General features: G+C 42.4%; 1 protein-coding gene across 2 annotated transcripts; it reads left to right on the forward strand.

The window, feature by feature from the left end:
* The first annotated feature begins 1,360 nt into the window (after positions 1 to 1,360).
* On the forward strand, positions 1,361 to 13,247 carry plpp1a (phospholipid phosphatase 1a). 2 transcript variants are annotated; one of them, XM_004549719.5, is made up of 6 exons: positions 1,361 to 1,952; positions 6,033 to 6,184; positions 7,511 to 7,791; positions 10,333 to 10,390; positions 11,863 to 12,039; positions 12,207 to 13,247. In XM_004549719.5, the coding sequence occupies exons 1-6, from the start codon at positions 1,895 to 1,897 to the stop codon at positions 12,324 to 12,326; spliced, it is 846 nt and encodes a 281-aa protein (XP_004549776.1). In that variant the 5' UTR covers positions 1,361 to 1,894; the 3' UTR covers positions 12,327 to 13,247. The 2 variants fall into 2 exon arrangements, with proteins under 2 accessions (XP_004549776.1, XP_004549775.1); XM_004549718.5 differs by lacking the exon at positions 6,033 to 6,184 and adding an exon at positions 4,605 to 4,759 and having other exon boundaries at positions 1,365 to 1,952.
* The last annotated feature ends 434 nt before the right edge of the window (positions 13,248 to 13,681 follow it).

Genomic DNA, 13,681 nt, shown 5'->3' on the forward strand with positions numbered 1-13,681 from the left:
TAAGTGGTCCGCAGGTGCGCATTCGCTGTCAAAATAAAAAACACGCACAAGGGTTAGGGTTAAATTTAAAAACTGTACTTTTGAGTTAAAATATATATTTATAATTTTAATAAATGACAAATTAAAAATGCATGAACATTTTTTTGTATCGAAAAAATATCGAACCGTGACACCAAAGTATCGAACCGAACCGAACCGTGAATTTTGTGTATCGTTGCACCCCTAATATATATATATATATATATATATATATATATATATATATATATATATATATATACATATATATATATATATATATATATATATACATATACATACTAGGGGAGGCAAACATGTTAATACAGTGTGTTAACATGTTTAATACAGTGATTTCACTTCTTTACAGTGGGGGAAAAGAAGTGAAATCTAAGTCTTTAAGTTATCGGTCCTTTAAGACTATATATCTGTTTATTTCTCGTGCATTAACAAGTAAGCAAAATAGTGATGGCTGTTGAAGTAAACTTTTAAAAATTAGCATATCCTCTTCTTTTTAACTTTCTAACCTCTCTTTAACTTTGTCTCCAAACTGATCAAACTGAGACCTGAAATGTGACTCACTTGGATTTGAGATTTGTTCACTGATGAATATGTGATCGGGGACATCATGAGCGTGTAATACATCAGGTATGCAAACTGAATTTATAAGGTTTTAGGAACTAGAGCTGTTGCAAATGGCTGTGCTGAAGTTAGTGTTTCCTCTTTTAACTTTAACTCCTTCATGGTTTTAACTTTAACTCCTTCATGGACATTGGACATGCAATGTTTTGTTTAGAGGGTTATATAACCAATGTCAGTCAATTTTTTGTGTTTAAATATCTGCAGATAAATCAGGGTGATCACGGGACTGAAAACACTGGAATGTGAATCCATGCTAAAGAAGTGCGCACGTTCAACCACCGGACCCTAGAGGGCGATATTGATACAGCGGTTCAATGAAAAATGTTTATTTATTTGTGAAATTAAAATGCAAAAGGCAGTTTCTAAAAGGACAGCACGCATTAAACTTTTGTTTTTGTTAGACATTAGCTATAATTATGTACATACAAATTATAAGCCATAGCCTAAAAAAGCCGTTCTCCACATCTTTTAAGATGCAATAAAATATCCAAACAATCAGGCCTAATATTAGTTTAATACATTTATTTAGACATTCAGGGTCCCCAGAGGCACATCTTCATAATTCTACTAATTTTCTCAGCGGAAAAAAAAGTTAATAATTGCCTTGTAATTGTAAAAACCTTTTTTTTTTTCAACAATCTACCGATATTACTTGAACGCACCATTTTAAAGCTTCATATTTCCCCCAGCTTCACGCGGGTACGTGAAGGCAGCAGCGGGCCTTGCGTAGCTGCGATCTCCTCGGGTCTTCTCGGGTCCGCCACAGGCTCGTGTTTCATTGGATACACACAGCGACACGCGGGACAGCTGCGAGCCGAGACTCGCTGTTTGTTTTTATCACGAAGCTTTTTTTTTTATTTATTCCAAATCGGCTGTAAATCCATCATGAAGCATATGCGGAGTCATCGGCTGCGCTGCAGTTCACCACCACCGCCCCCACCCAACTACAACAACATCAACAAACACAGCAGCGGGGCCGGTCTGTGAGCCACACTCGCTTCTTTTGATATGCAGCTGCTCTCCTGTGTCCGGGGTGGTCTTTGTGTTTATTTGGAGGGCGTCGGCTTTTATTGTGCTTTTTAAACAGCTCGCTGCTGCCTTCCTTTGGCTCTCATTCAATCGGAAGGAGCACAGCAGCAGCTACGTCCTGAGGAGGAGCGTCCCCCTGGTGTTTTATTACGGCAGAAGACCCGGCAGCAGACAGGGACTCAGGAAAGCACAGACAAGAGACAACATGTTCGACATGAGAGGGATCCCCTTTGTCCTATTAGATATAGTCTGTCTGGTTCTGGGTATGTATTTAAACGCCTTTTTCCCGTCCTCGCTTTTATGTACTATGCTGTTAGTCTTTTTGATGTAAGCCGATTTAGGAAGCAGGTATAAACCTGCTGAATGGGTATTTAGCAGCTTTCGTTCACGTGAAGGGAGTGGTGCTGGATTCACTGACGTTGTATTTACAGTGGTGCTACAGTACAGCTGTAATATGTGAGCTTATCTTCAGCAGCTTCTATGCAAACTGACTTTTCAGTTTGTGCTGGCAAAGCATGTGCTGATAAATAATTATGACATTAGACGCAGTGTAAAACTAATAATTCATGCGTTGAATATCATATTAATTACACTGTACCAGTAGATTTCTCTCCTGATCTTGTGGTTTGGTACTTGTGGCGCACTGACTTATTCTTTTACATATGTAAGGGGAAGTTTGGAGTCTATATGCTGCTCTATAATCTGTGACTCATTTAAGCCAAATGTAAATTTCCTGACACTTAGTTTAGAATACAGTGCTACCTCTGCTCAGCAAAGTTTCCTGATACATGTGACCACACTTTCCCTCCCTCAAAAGGTCTGAAAGCACTGCAGAGCAAATCTGAAACTGTACTGTTGACGTGTTGAATAGCCCCACGTGGTGGGACCCGTGGATTGAGTTAGAGACTCATTTCTCAGTCTCTGTTCCTACCAAAGATCTTCTCCAGACACGGCAAACACAAACTGGCCATTAAAGTGAAGCAAAGAGATTCTACCATTATAATGAAGAGCACTTTTTAACCACTCCCAACAGGGCTGGGGGGCTGGGGCTGCTTGTCCCCGAGCCTGGTTCTGCTGGAGGTCTCTTCCTGTTAAAAGAAAGTTTTTCCTCCCCACTGTCGCCAAGTGCTTACTCACAGAGTGTCGTATGATTCTTGGGAGTTGGTCTGTTGTAGGGTTTGTTGTTGTGGCTTGGCGCTATACAAATAAAATGTGATTAAATTTAATTCATATCATGTTTCAACAGGTCTTATAGTCGTGTTGATATTTCTCATTTGGCCATCGCAGTAATTGCTTTGTCTTAGATTTAAGGTGAGCAAAAAGAAACATATATCAATTAAAGGATGCAGATTTCTTTCTGCTCTACACCTGAACCTGTGTTGCCCTGAGAAGCTGCTTGACTGCCTGCGTGCAGTTCACATTCACCCTTTAATTCAAAGGGGCTATTAAATTACAAGCAGGCATCTTGTGAGAGTCTGTTTCCAGACAGATGGAGGCTGTTAGCAGCAGTCATGCACTGCTGCATGTTGTCAAACATGCACATGCATGTTGTGCTGTTAGAGTCACAGGAATGTCATCTGGTAAATGTGAGATTAAGATTTTTCTTTTTTTTTTCTTCTCTGCCTATTTGTTTGTGTTTGGCCGCTCGCAGCAGTTGTAAAGTTAGCCGTGAGCTGTCTGGTGTGCGTTTCAGTCCCAGCTTTCTGGCATCTCCAGCTGCTCCAGGCTGTCAACTTCAGCTGGTGAGGAGCTGTCCCTCATGAGGGTGAGGACAGCTGCAGAGGAGGCGCGCAGAGCGGAAATACCAGGCCGAATGAATGGGCAGTTTATTTGTAGATGATGGCATATCCTGGCGTTGTGCATCTGTGCGCGCCCGTCCATTTGCAGCCTTGCGCATTACCTTTCACTGATGGACTCATGCTTTCTGCTTAAATGAATCTTGTCTTCTCCGCACCGTACAATGAGCTAAACAGGCCAAACAGCCTGCAGGAATGGCAGCAGCATTACATCAAGACTTTGGACTAACTAATCAGCCCGTTCTGGTATCTTTATGGTATTTTATCTTAGCCGAGTCCAAAGCTCCTCTCACATCTGTGTGAGTCAGTCGTCCAGCCACAAACCTCTCAGCGCAGTTTGCTGACAAATTGCCCAAAGAGTGGTTATGTCACTCGTGCCGGAAGATGTTTTCATAAATGGCCTGTATTTATATAGCGCTTTACTAGTCCCTAAGGACCCCAAAGCGCTTTACATATCCAGTCATCCACCCATTCACACACTGGTGATGGCAAGCTACATTGTAGCCACAGCCGCCCTGGGGCGCACTGACAGAGGCGAGGCTGCCGGACACTGGCGCCACCGGGCCCTCTGACCACCACCAGTAGGCAACGGGTGAAGTGTCTTTCCCAAGGACACAACGACCGAGACTGTCCGAGCCGGGGCTCGAACCGGCAACCTTCCGATTACAAGGCGAACTCCCAACTCTTGAGCCACGATCGCCCCTTCATCTTTAAAATGTAATGTTGCAGAGTATAAACCAGTATTTCTTGTGTAACCTGATGTAGTTCTTACTTACTATTAGGACAGGTACTGCATTTCATTACAAGGTAGTGCAGCTGTTGTAGATGTTCAGTCTTTTTCACCATATAATCACCAGTCTGAAGTAGTCCTGAACTAATGCCACACATTGTTCTTATTGTTCTTGTTCTTCAACATTATTAATAAAAATAAAATAAAGCAAACAGCTTTTTATGATATATTGATTTGTGATTTTGTTCTTTTCATCAAATTTAACGACACAAGTAATACATAATAAGGTTTGTGCCGTTTGACACCTTCGTTCTGTATGATATGTTGTATGTTTTTTTAACGTGTGAATTTTTTGCTGTGGTAATTCCTCCCGGTCTCTCCTTCCACAGGAGGTCTGCCTCTGGCAGCCTATAACCTGGGTAAGATCCGTCCCTACCAAAGGGGCTTTTTCTGTACAGACGACAGCATCAAGTACCCTTTCCACAGCAGTACAATCACCTCCACGGTGCTCTACACTGTGGGCTTCGCCCTGCCCATTAGCTGTGTAAGTAGGAGTCGCTTAAAGCAGGCTGAACATACATACACGACCCGCTTCACAGCCAATATATTGACTTGCCAACAAGCACGTGTTCCGTTCTGAGCCGGTTCCTGTGGTGTGACGCATAAGCGGCTGTTTTAGTGCCCCACCTGCATGGAAAGCAGTCTTTACTGTTGTTATCAGCTTTGGCAAGTCAAAATATCCACTGTGAGGCGGTCTGTGGGGACTGAGAGAGCAGCACATCAAAGAATAAACACCCAGAGTCGAATGGAGGACAGCAGTGACACCGCTGACTGTTACTGAGACTCTGAATATGTGTCGGCTGCTTTTACTGGAGGTGTATTAAAAAGAGTTAAAGGTGAAGGAGGATGTCCACTTTACAACTACTGCAGAACAATTAATAATAGTTTATTTTATTGTCATTGTCAAGCACTACAGATGGATTTGTGGGGGGAAAAACCCTGTAATTCACTTGTTTGGTTTCCTGATGCAGTCAAAGAACTCTAAATCACATTTAGTCCAGCAAAGCACACAATCGACTATTTCCAGATATTTAATTGTGGATAATGACTGAGGCCAGGCCTTTTGGAGGGGTGTGGGGGGTTGGTTTTATGTAAACATCAGAGAGAACTTTATGTCTCTGTTATTAATCTGTGCAACAGACATTCAGGCTGCGTCCTCTGTTCCTTAAAATAGCTGGAATGCTCTTCTGGAACAGAGCGGTTGTTTCTGGAGAATGACGGGAAGAGCAGGAAGAGCGTCTGCTTTCTGCTGCTTTTGTAGCATCAGTGATTCATCCCTCTCTTTTTTTCCCTCAATGTCTAATAACTGCTGTTCAGCGTTATTGCGATTGACTCCATTGTTCCCTGTCTGTTTGGGAGGATACGTGGGGATATGGAACAGGACCACTGAGGAAGTTTTTTTTCTTTTTAGGAAAGAGGAAAGTGTGTTGATAACAAAGAGTCCGAATCCGCCTAGAAACACGATCGCCGCTGTTCCCAGCACAGGAGCAACGGAGATGCACCTGCTCAGCTCTAATCTTTTTTAGGATTGACTTTTCTTCATTAACAGAAACACTAACCACAGTTTCACCATCTGTCGCTCTAACACTTTAACTATTAATGATGTTCCTGAAAGCCGGACTTCAGAGGAGCGTGGGCTTTTCCTCAACGCCCTCTCACGTGGCTGCTGGCTCTTGCTTTGCGTGGTGGAGAGATCTCTGTCCCGCTGACATCTTGTAACCTGTATTTGTTTCTCTGTCTCATTGCTTCTCTGGTAGCTGGACTCCCATTTGCAATTCTCACTCTGCGACACAGTCCTTTCCACCGGGGCTTTTTCTGTAACGATGATTCAATCAAGTACCCCTATAAAGACGACACCATTTCCTATCAGTTGTTAGGAGGTGTCATGATTCCCGTCACGGTACTCACTGTAAGTGCACAGTTTTTGTTTTCTGTTCACTTCTGTACATCTTTTTTTTTTTTACTCTTCTTCAGTTTGGAGTTTTGCTGACTGCTTTCATCCACTTCTTTTTTCTTCTTATACTCGTGACCCTGCTTAATGGAACTGCATGGTTCTAATCCTCAATGCATGATTTGTTTTGCTTTTTAAAAAACATTTTAACCCCACTCTACTAATGTGCTAGCAGTTTGATTTGTTCAAATCATTTTTGAATGTTCTACATTTAATGAGGAAACAGAAAAGAGGTAGGGGTTTGTTTTTTTTACCTGACCTAATCTGCCGCCTCGGGCTTTAAAATAGAGCAGATGTGTAACCTACAGATGTGAAGGTCTACGCAAACCTTCTAGTGATGACGGAGGTCAGGTTTTATCGTTTTAAGTAATGACACGGCTATTTAGAGTTGTTAAACCTACCCTATTTTTAACTGTAAGTCGAGATAAAGCAGCTCTTCTGCTGTAAAGTAATAATGAAGAAGCAGTGTGTTTGTTTAAGCCTTCGAGGCCTGTTGCCTGTTCATAGCGTTGCAGAAACATGATAACGTGCTCATAAGCCTCAGGTTTCATTTAAAGTTTCAGATGAACTGAAAGAGAGAGGCTTACTGTGTTAAGTGGACATCCTCCTGTGACCTCAGCAGCTGTTGCAGAGCCCTTCTGATTACCGTCAAATGAGCATTTATGTATTTCGAAAGCAGCATTATGAGAAGGATTTTCTTCGTTGTAAAGGATTAGATCAGAAGATCAAAAAAAACAAATTTGTCAGACATTTCGTTCATAATGTCATAATCTTAGCATAAAAACTGGAAATGAAGAAATAGCACAGATTCAAAGTTGGCTCTGCTCTGTGTCTGGTTCTGTTGGAGGTTTCTTCCTGTTAAAAGGGAGTTTTTCCTTCCCACTGTCACCAAGTGCTTGTTCAAAGGGGTTTGTCTGGTTGTTGGGGTTTTCTCTGCATTATTGTAGAGTCTTTACCTTACAGTATAAAGCAGCTTGAGGTGGCTGTGTTTGTGATTTGGTGCTATATAAATGAGATTTAATTGAATTATTCATAACCACATGTCCAGTCTTTGCTAATTTGTGGGTTTATATTCAGGTCCTGATTTGACAGAAGAGTCAATCTTCTGATCTAATTCTTGTTTAAGAAGCAAATCATCATAGATGAGTCTTCAAAAACAAAATCAAAACAATGATCCTGGGATTTTGCCTCCGACGTTCATTTATCTGCATCTTCTTTTTAAATGTGTCACTCTGTCATTCTGTATAAAGGTGTAACTCTGTGTCCTCCCGCCCCTCGTTGCAGATGATTGTTGGCGAGTGTCTTTTAGTTCATCTAAACCGCATCAAGTCCAAGTCGTCTTTCGGCAGCTACGTTGCCTGCCTTTACAAAGCCATCGGCACCTTCGTTTTCGGTGCCGCCATGAGCCAGTCTCTGACGGACATCGCCAAGTATTCGATCGGCCGGCTTAGGCCGCACTTCCTGGATTTGTGCAGACCGGACTGGAAACTGATCAACTGCTCTGCAGGGACTTATATTGAAGACTTCACCTGCACTGGAGACGCGAAGCAGGTCAACGAGGCCCGGTATGTATGACCCAGCACCAGGAAAGCAGAGCTCCAAGCACAGAGCAAAAATGATGTCTAGGCTAGCTTCTCAAGTGTGATGATTCAGTGCTTTATGTTGTATAATGTCTAGCTGGCCTTTTATTGGAAAAAAGCAAACCATTTAAACAGATCACCATGGACTCTGATTCATCTTTTTATTCTGATGTTTAGATTTGAAACTAGCGGTTGCAGCCCGAGTTCAAATAAGAATGAATTTGTTTCTTTTTTTGATTTCAGATGTTGAAACGAACACCTCTTTTCCAACTTTATGCACACCAGCTTTGTTTGTTTTGGGGTTTTCTTGTTGTTGAGCTGATTATTGGAAAAATCCTCAGGCCATTGTTTTGTAACATGTTCACAGTGTAAGCACAAAGGGCAGAGGTGAAGCATGTCACTGAACAACCTCTGAATAGCCGTTTTAGAGTTGTGCTTCTGACTTTCAGCTTGTGCTCAGCATCACTTGCATCTATTACTGAAGCGTAAATGAGAACAAGCACATCAAACCTAGCAACGTCACTCCAATGTGAGAAATATGTAGGTTCCAGTTATACGTGTAAGACTGAGTTGAGATGGCCCCTTTTGATATTATAAATAAGCTAGATTCTCAGCACTTACTCAGCACCATATCCTGCAGGAGATAGTGGTTCAGCAGCCGCAACCATGAGCTGTATTTGTAAGTACACAACTGCTGCGATCTGTTGGGGTTGATGGGAGGCAGACAGGACATAAAGACACACTGTGGAAGAAAGCCAGAGATTAATAATAACTAATGATCTGTGAGCACACAGTAATTCATTTTTAGATTCACACAGCCTAAATGTATTTGTCCTTCCTGGCTGAGGCTGCAGCAGGATTATACTTCTGAAGTCTTATTTGTTCTTTATAATGTTCTTGTAAGAAATATCCAGCTTTACTCCCATCCATTGTCCATTGTTTACCGCCACCGGCGGCGTTAGCACCACCGCTCATACCGAGACCCAGAAAAGCCGGGTCAGTTAATTCAGTTGAGAACCACATGACCGCTTGATTTGATTTTGGTCGTTAGGGAAGGGAAACAAACCTTGGTTATGTTGCACTCCTTCATAGTACAGTCATCATTAATGATCTTCTGGCATAGATAAAGATCGTTTTTAAAAAAACAGCTGGGAAGTGTTTAGATGTGCTAAATGGGTGACATCTGTAATGTGCGCAGCTGCAGCGCGAGCCGCTTTGAGTAATATCACAGGAATGTAAAGCGTATTTTGATTTAAGGTCTCTGTCTCTTATCGGCTCAGAGCAGGAGGAAGAGTATTGGGAGGAGAGGATTTCCTCTTCTCAGTCTGACGGAGGCCCGGCCACAGAGGAGTGATGCGTGTTTATTATGGGCTGTGAGGAGGTTTACGTTACATTTGCTTCTCCCCTTCTTTATCTGTTTAAAGCGAGACGGGGAAACGTTTTGCTCGAGCTGCGGCCCTTGAGCGTAAAGGGCCCACCTACCCTTTACCGCTCTGGGGTATCTGCTGTATGTTTATCAGGGCGTGGTGCACAATCATTGCTTCCTGGAGCACCATTATTACTCAGCAGTCTGCTTTTTTTTTAAATAAAAAGCTGCTCCCTGTCTTTGTTGGCATCTGCTGGACTCTAATGCATCTAATAACTGCAACAGGAGAGGAGAGAGGAGGCTGAGATAGACTGCCCAGCATCATCTTACAGTAATATGACACCTCTGTGTCTAAGGTTTACTGCCCAGCAAAGACACAGCTCACTGTCAACGATTGAGTTCGTTTCCATGGACATGAAATCACAAATATTGATTTGTAAGGTGGCAATCATGAATTTTTCATCCTGTGATCCCTCACAGGATGCCACAGTCCTAATCTGATGCCACTGTTGGGGATTTATGGAGGTCGGCATTGTTATCGTTTACTCTGCTGGGTGTAACTAACAGTCGCTGCTGGGGAGTTGATTTATAGATTAGCTTAATTGTTAATGATGATGAAGATTTTCAGCTTTGCCATTTTGAGGGATTTCCTGTAGAGCTTTTAAAGAAAATAAGTGTCATGTTAGCAGCTCTGGGCCTAAAGTGTGCTTTTAGGTCAAAGGATAATTCTGGGTTTTTATTACAACCTAGTATATTTCTCGTTTATTCCAGCTCCTGGGGCTCATGCTAACCTGGCTCTCTAGGGTTAGGGGAAATAAGATGTTGAATTTAAAGCAGAGTATTGCAAGTATTGGTTTATAGAGATCCTTAACGCAGTGGCGGATTTTTTTTTTTTCAAATTCCTCCACATAATCCACTGATTTTCAACAAGCAGCAGGTTGTTCTGCGCTGCAGTCCAGGCCCTAAATCTGATCAGTAAAAGCCTCCTGACTGGGAAAATTGTGCCACAGTATCCACAGTGTGTGCACATGAGTGCTGATGTGGTGTTTCAAACGAGAGCTAACTAAAGCCGGGGACTCTCCAGTCAGCTCAGACTGCTGTGTTAATAAAAACATGTCCTTACTCGGGTGTTGAGCTGTGCTTTTGTCTCTCTGTTGCAGGCTCTCGTTCTACTCCGGCCACTCGTCTTTTTCCATGTACTGCATGCTCTTCCTCGCTGTAAGTATCTCAGCCAGCTGCATGTTGATCTGTAATCCCATCCATCAATGTATGACTTGACCAGTGTGGCGGCTGAGGAAGCAAGGTTATTATAGTTAACTGAAAACTAAAATTCGATGTCAAAGAAACATTTTAGCTAATCAAAAAAACAACAACTAAAGATCAGACTCCTTGAAAAAGTAACTAAAATGAATTAAAACAAAGAGAAAGTTTTAGTATTTGTTTGAACTATCCATCCATTCTTATATGCTTATCCAATCCAAGGTCGGGGTGAGTGGGGGATTTTCTTATAGTTTATAATCTATCATTAAAATTATAACTTTAACTAATTATAATTAGATTGAAACTAATAAAATCTTAATTAAATTCAAATTCAGTGAGGGTAGGGAGAGAAAAAAAACAACCAAACTAGTTAGTTTAGTTTTTATTGTTTGAAAATGTTTAGCATTTTCAAACAATAAAAACTGAAGTTACTTAAGCAAACCTGCTCTGGAAGCAGAAATAAAAGTGATTAGATGTTACTTGTCCCCCACAGAGTGCAGGAACTTTCCCTTTATTTCCCAGCAAAGCTCCACTTTCTGCATCTTCCACCTGTTAATGTACAGCTACGCCCGTCAGTCGTTGAAAACAAGGAAACTCTCCTTCAGATGGTCTAATGGACACAAAGGCACAACTTTTCACCTCTCCGCTACGCTGACGAGTCCATAACTGTAGCCACGTTCCTGGTTGTTTAGACGAAATTATGCAAATGCTTCACCAAGGCTGTTTATGATAAGCTGAGTGTCTGCTGGCTGTTGTTTCATGGCGTCACGAAGCAGACATCATTATGTTCCAAATGATTACTTACAGTTCTTTAAGGTTACATCTGTGCACCTTCAACCTCGCGCCCGTTATCAGCAGCACTTCCGTGTGTTGTTCTGAGGAGATTTTACTGCCCAGCACCGATGAACTTTGCGGTCTGCTGACTCATTCAACAGCAGCAGATATAAATACACACAGGGACAAAGTCTTGGCAAACCTCTCACACACACCCTCCGGCAAAGAGGAAGTTTGAAGTATGGAAAAGCGCTGCCATTTAAATGACATTTGCGTCAGAATTGAAGTGCAGCAGGAAGACACGAAGCATGAATCTTTGCAAAGCCATGGAGCTTGTCTGTCCTTGGGGCCACACCCTGTTTTAAAAATAAACAAATGAACTCACTGGACACTGTTCCTGAGGCAAACAGAGATATAGAGACATTTATCAGCTTAGATCATCGATCAATTGCAGATAAACGGCCTGCATTGAACAAATTCCTTCTATCAGTAAAATTCTGAGACCAGCAGGGTTTTTTTCACATCCTTTCCCTTCGTGAACGTCCAGCCGCTCATTGCGGAAGCGGGAACAGAAGCGTGTACTAGGCTTTGACAGTGACACATGTGCTTGTTTGTGACCGTCTGTACTTTAAAAGCATGGCCCTTGTGTTTCTCAGCTCTACCTGCAGGCTCGGCTCCAGGCCGACTGGGCGCGGCTGCTGAGACCGACCATCCAGTTTTTCCTGATTGCCGCCTCTGTGTACACCGGACTGTCGAGAGTGTCTGATTACAAGCATCACTGGAGCGACGTTCTCACCGGACTCATACAGGGCGCGCTCATGGCTCTGCTCGTGGTAAGTCCTGCACTGATCTTTAAGTTCAGCCCGCAGGGGGTTTTATATATCACCCCCTTCTGGCAGTCAAGGTAAGTACTCAAACGCTGTGTGTAGATGTAACTATTCAAACCTCAGTAGCACTTATTTTTAATTATTTTATTCATTTATTTTTTTGTCTATTACAGGTCTTCTTCGTGTCAGACTTTTTCAAGCCACAAATGGAGTCCCGTAAAGAGGCAGACATCCCACACACAACTCTGCAGGAGACGCCGACAAATGGAAACCACTTTGAAAGCCCTAACTAAGCTAAGTGAGCAGTGGAGGCGACCTCTGCTCTGTCCAAACGCACGCCCGGGATCCCAGCTCTCTACCTACCATCTCACGCCAATTATCTCTGATACCCTGCATGGATTTACAACGTGAAGTTACTTGATTGTGCATTAAGTGCGCCGGTGGACAAAACACATCCTAGAAAAACCCACACTGGCCTGTTCAATTTCAAGACAGTTTGCTGTCTCGTCCACCACTTCTCCTCGTGGCTGGAGAGAGCTGAGACAACCTGTACAATCCCTGTAGTTAAGCTGACTGAAGCAGATGTAGGTTAGGGGCTAGAGGTTCTGAGAGGATGGAACTCTTTTTTTTTTTTTAGCATGTATGAATCTACTGAACCAATGGAAAGACTTGTCTGCATGCACCCACTAAAGGGTCTGACCACTGCTGGGAGGGGTGGGGAGGTTGGAAACCTGTGAATGTATCTCTGCTTAGTGCTTTTCCTGACCTGGAGTCAGTGTGCTGGATGATCTGCTTTAGGGTCAGCTTGGTCTCCATCCTTCTGACCATGCTGCCTCAGGTTCATTGTTAATTAAAGGGCTGACGGCAAAGCCGATCCCAGACCAGAGGCTGTCGACACAGCTGCCGACTCCAGGTCAGCGCCGTCTTCCTCTCCAGCTATCTAACCTGATGTTCAAATCAGGAAGTTTGATTTGTATCACGATTGGTTAGAGTGCTGCAGAGTTCAAGTCATGTGTTGCCTTTGCTGGACTGCTGCTGCTATTACAGCTTCCTGTGTAACTAATGTAAACATAAATAAATGGACAGCGTGCTTTTTATATAATCTGTAAGTAAACAAATCACCCCACAGTCATTTATTGAAATATGTCAAATATGTACATCACGCTCCCTCATCTAAAAAAACAAGAAAAAATAAAGCTGTTTATTATATCGTTTTTCCTGCATACACGGTTTTTGTCTTTAGTACTCGATGAGGTGCTGTGGGTGGAGCCCGGCAGGAGGCTTTTGATCTTTGTTATTCCGGCAGGAAAAGAAGTTAAAGAATGACTTTTTGAACATGTTTTACAATATTGACATAACTTTTCCTGAACAGATGCGTAATCGGAAAGCTTAGTTTATTGGTCAATCAACATGCATTCCCCCCCCCCCCAAAAAAAAAAACCAATTACAAAAGGAAAATAATTACAAATACAGAAAATAATGTAACAATCAAATATCTTTATTTATAAGTGCCTAAAATTTATTGAGCAGCAGTACATCTAACAAACTGTCTGACAATTGTGAAAAGGCTCTGCTGTTTAGGGATTTAACACAGACTACGTTTTAAGAGAAACTAATAAATATCTGGTGATAAATGAACCATGGCTGT

This window comes from Maylandia zebra, linkage group LG7 (assembly GCF_041146795.1).
Source record: "Maylandia zebra isolate NMK-2024a linkage group LG7, Mzebra_GT3a, whole genome shotgun sequence".
NCBI classification, from domain to species: Eukaryota; Metazoa; Chordata; class Actinopteri; order Cichliformes; family Cichlidae; genus Maylandia; species Maylandia zebra.

Coding starts and splice junctions, on each gene's coding strand:
- plpp1a (XM_004549718.5), top strand. CDS start 1,895: ATGTTCGACATGAGAGGGATCCCCTTTGTCCTATTAGATATAGTCTGT. Junction 10,391..11,862: donor ACTGCATGCTCTTCCTCGCT/GTAAGTATCTCA, acceptor TGTGTTTCTCAG/CTCTACCTGCAGGCTCGGCT. Junction 12,040..12,206: donor CGCTCATGGCTCTGCTCGTG/GTAAGTCCTGCA, acceptor TGTCTATTACAG/GTCTTCTTCGTGTCAGACTT.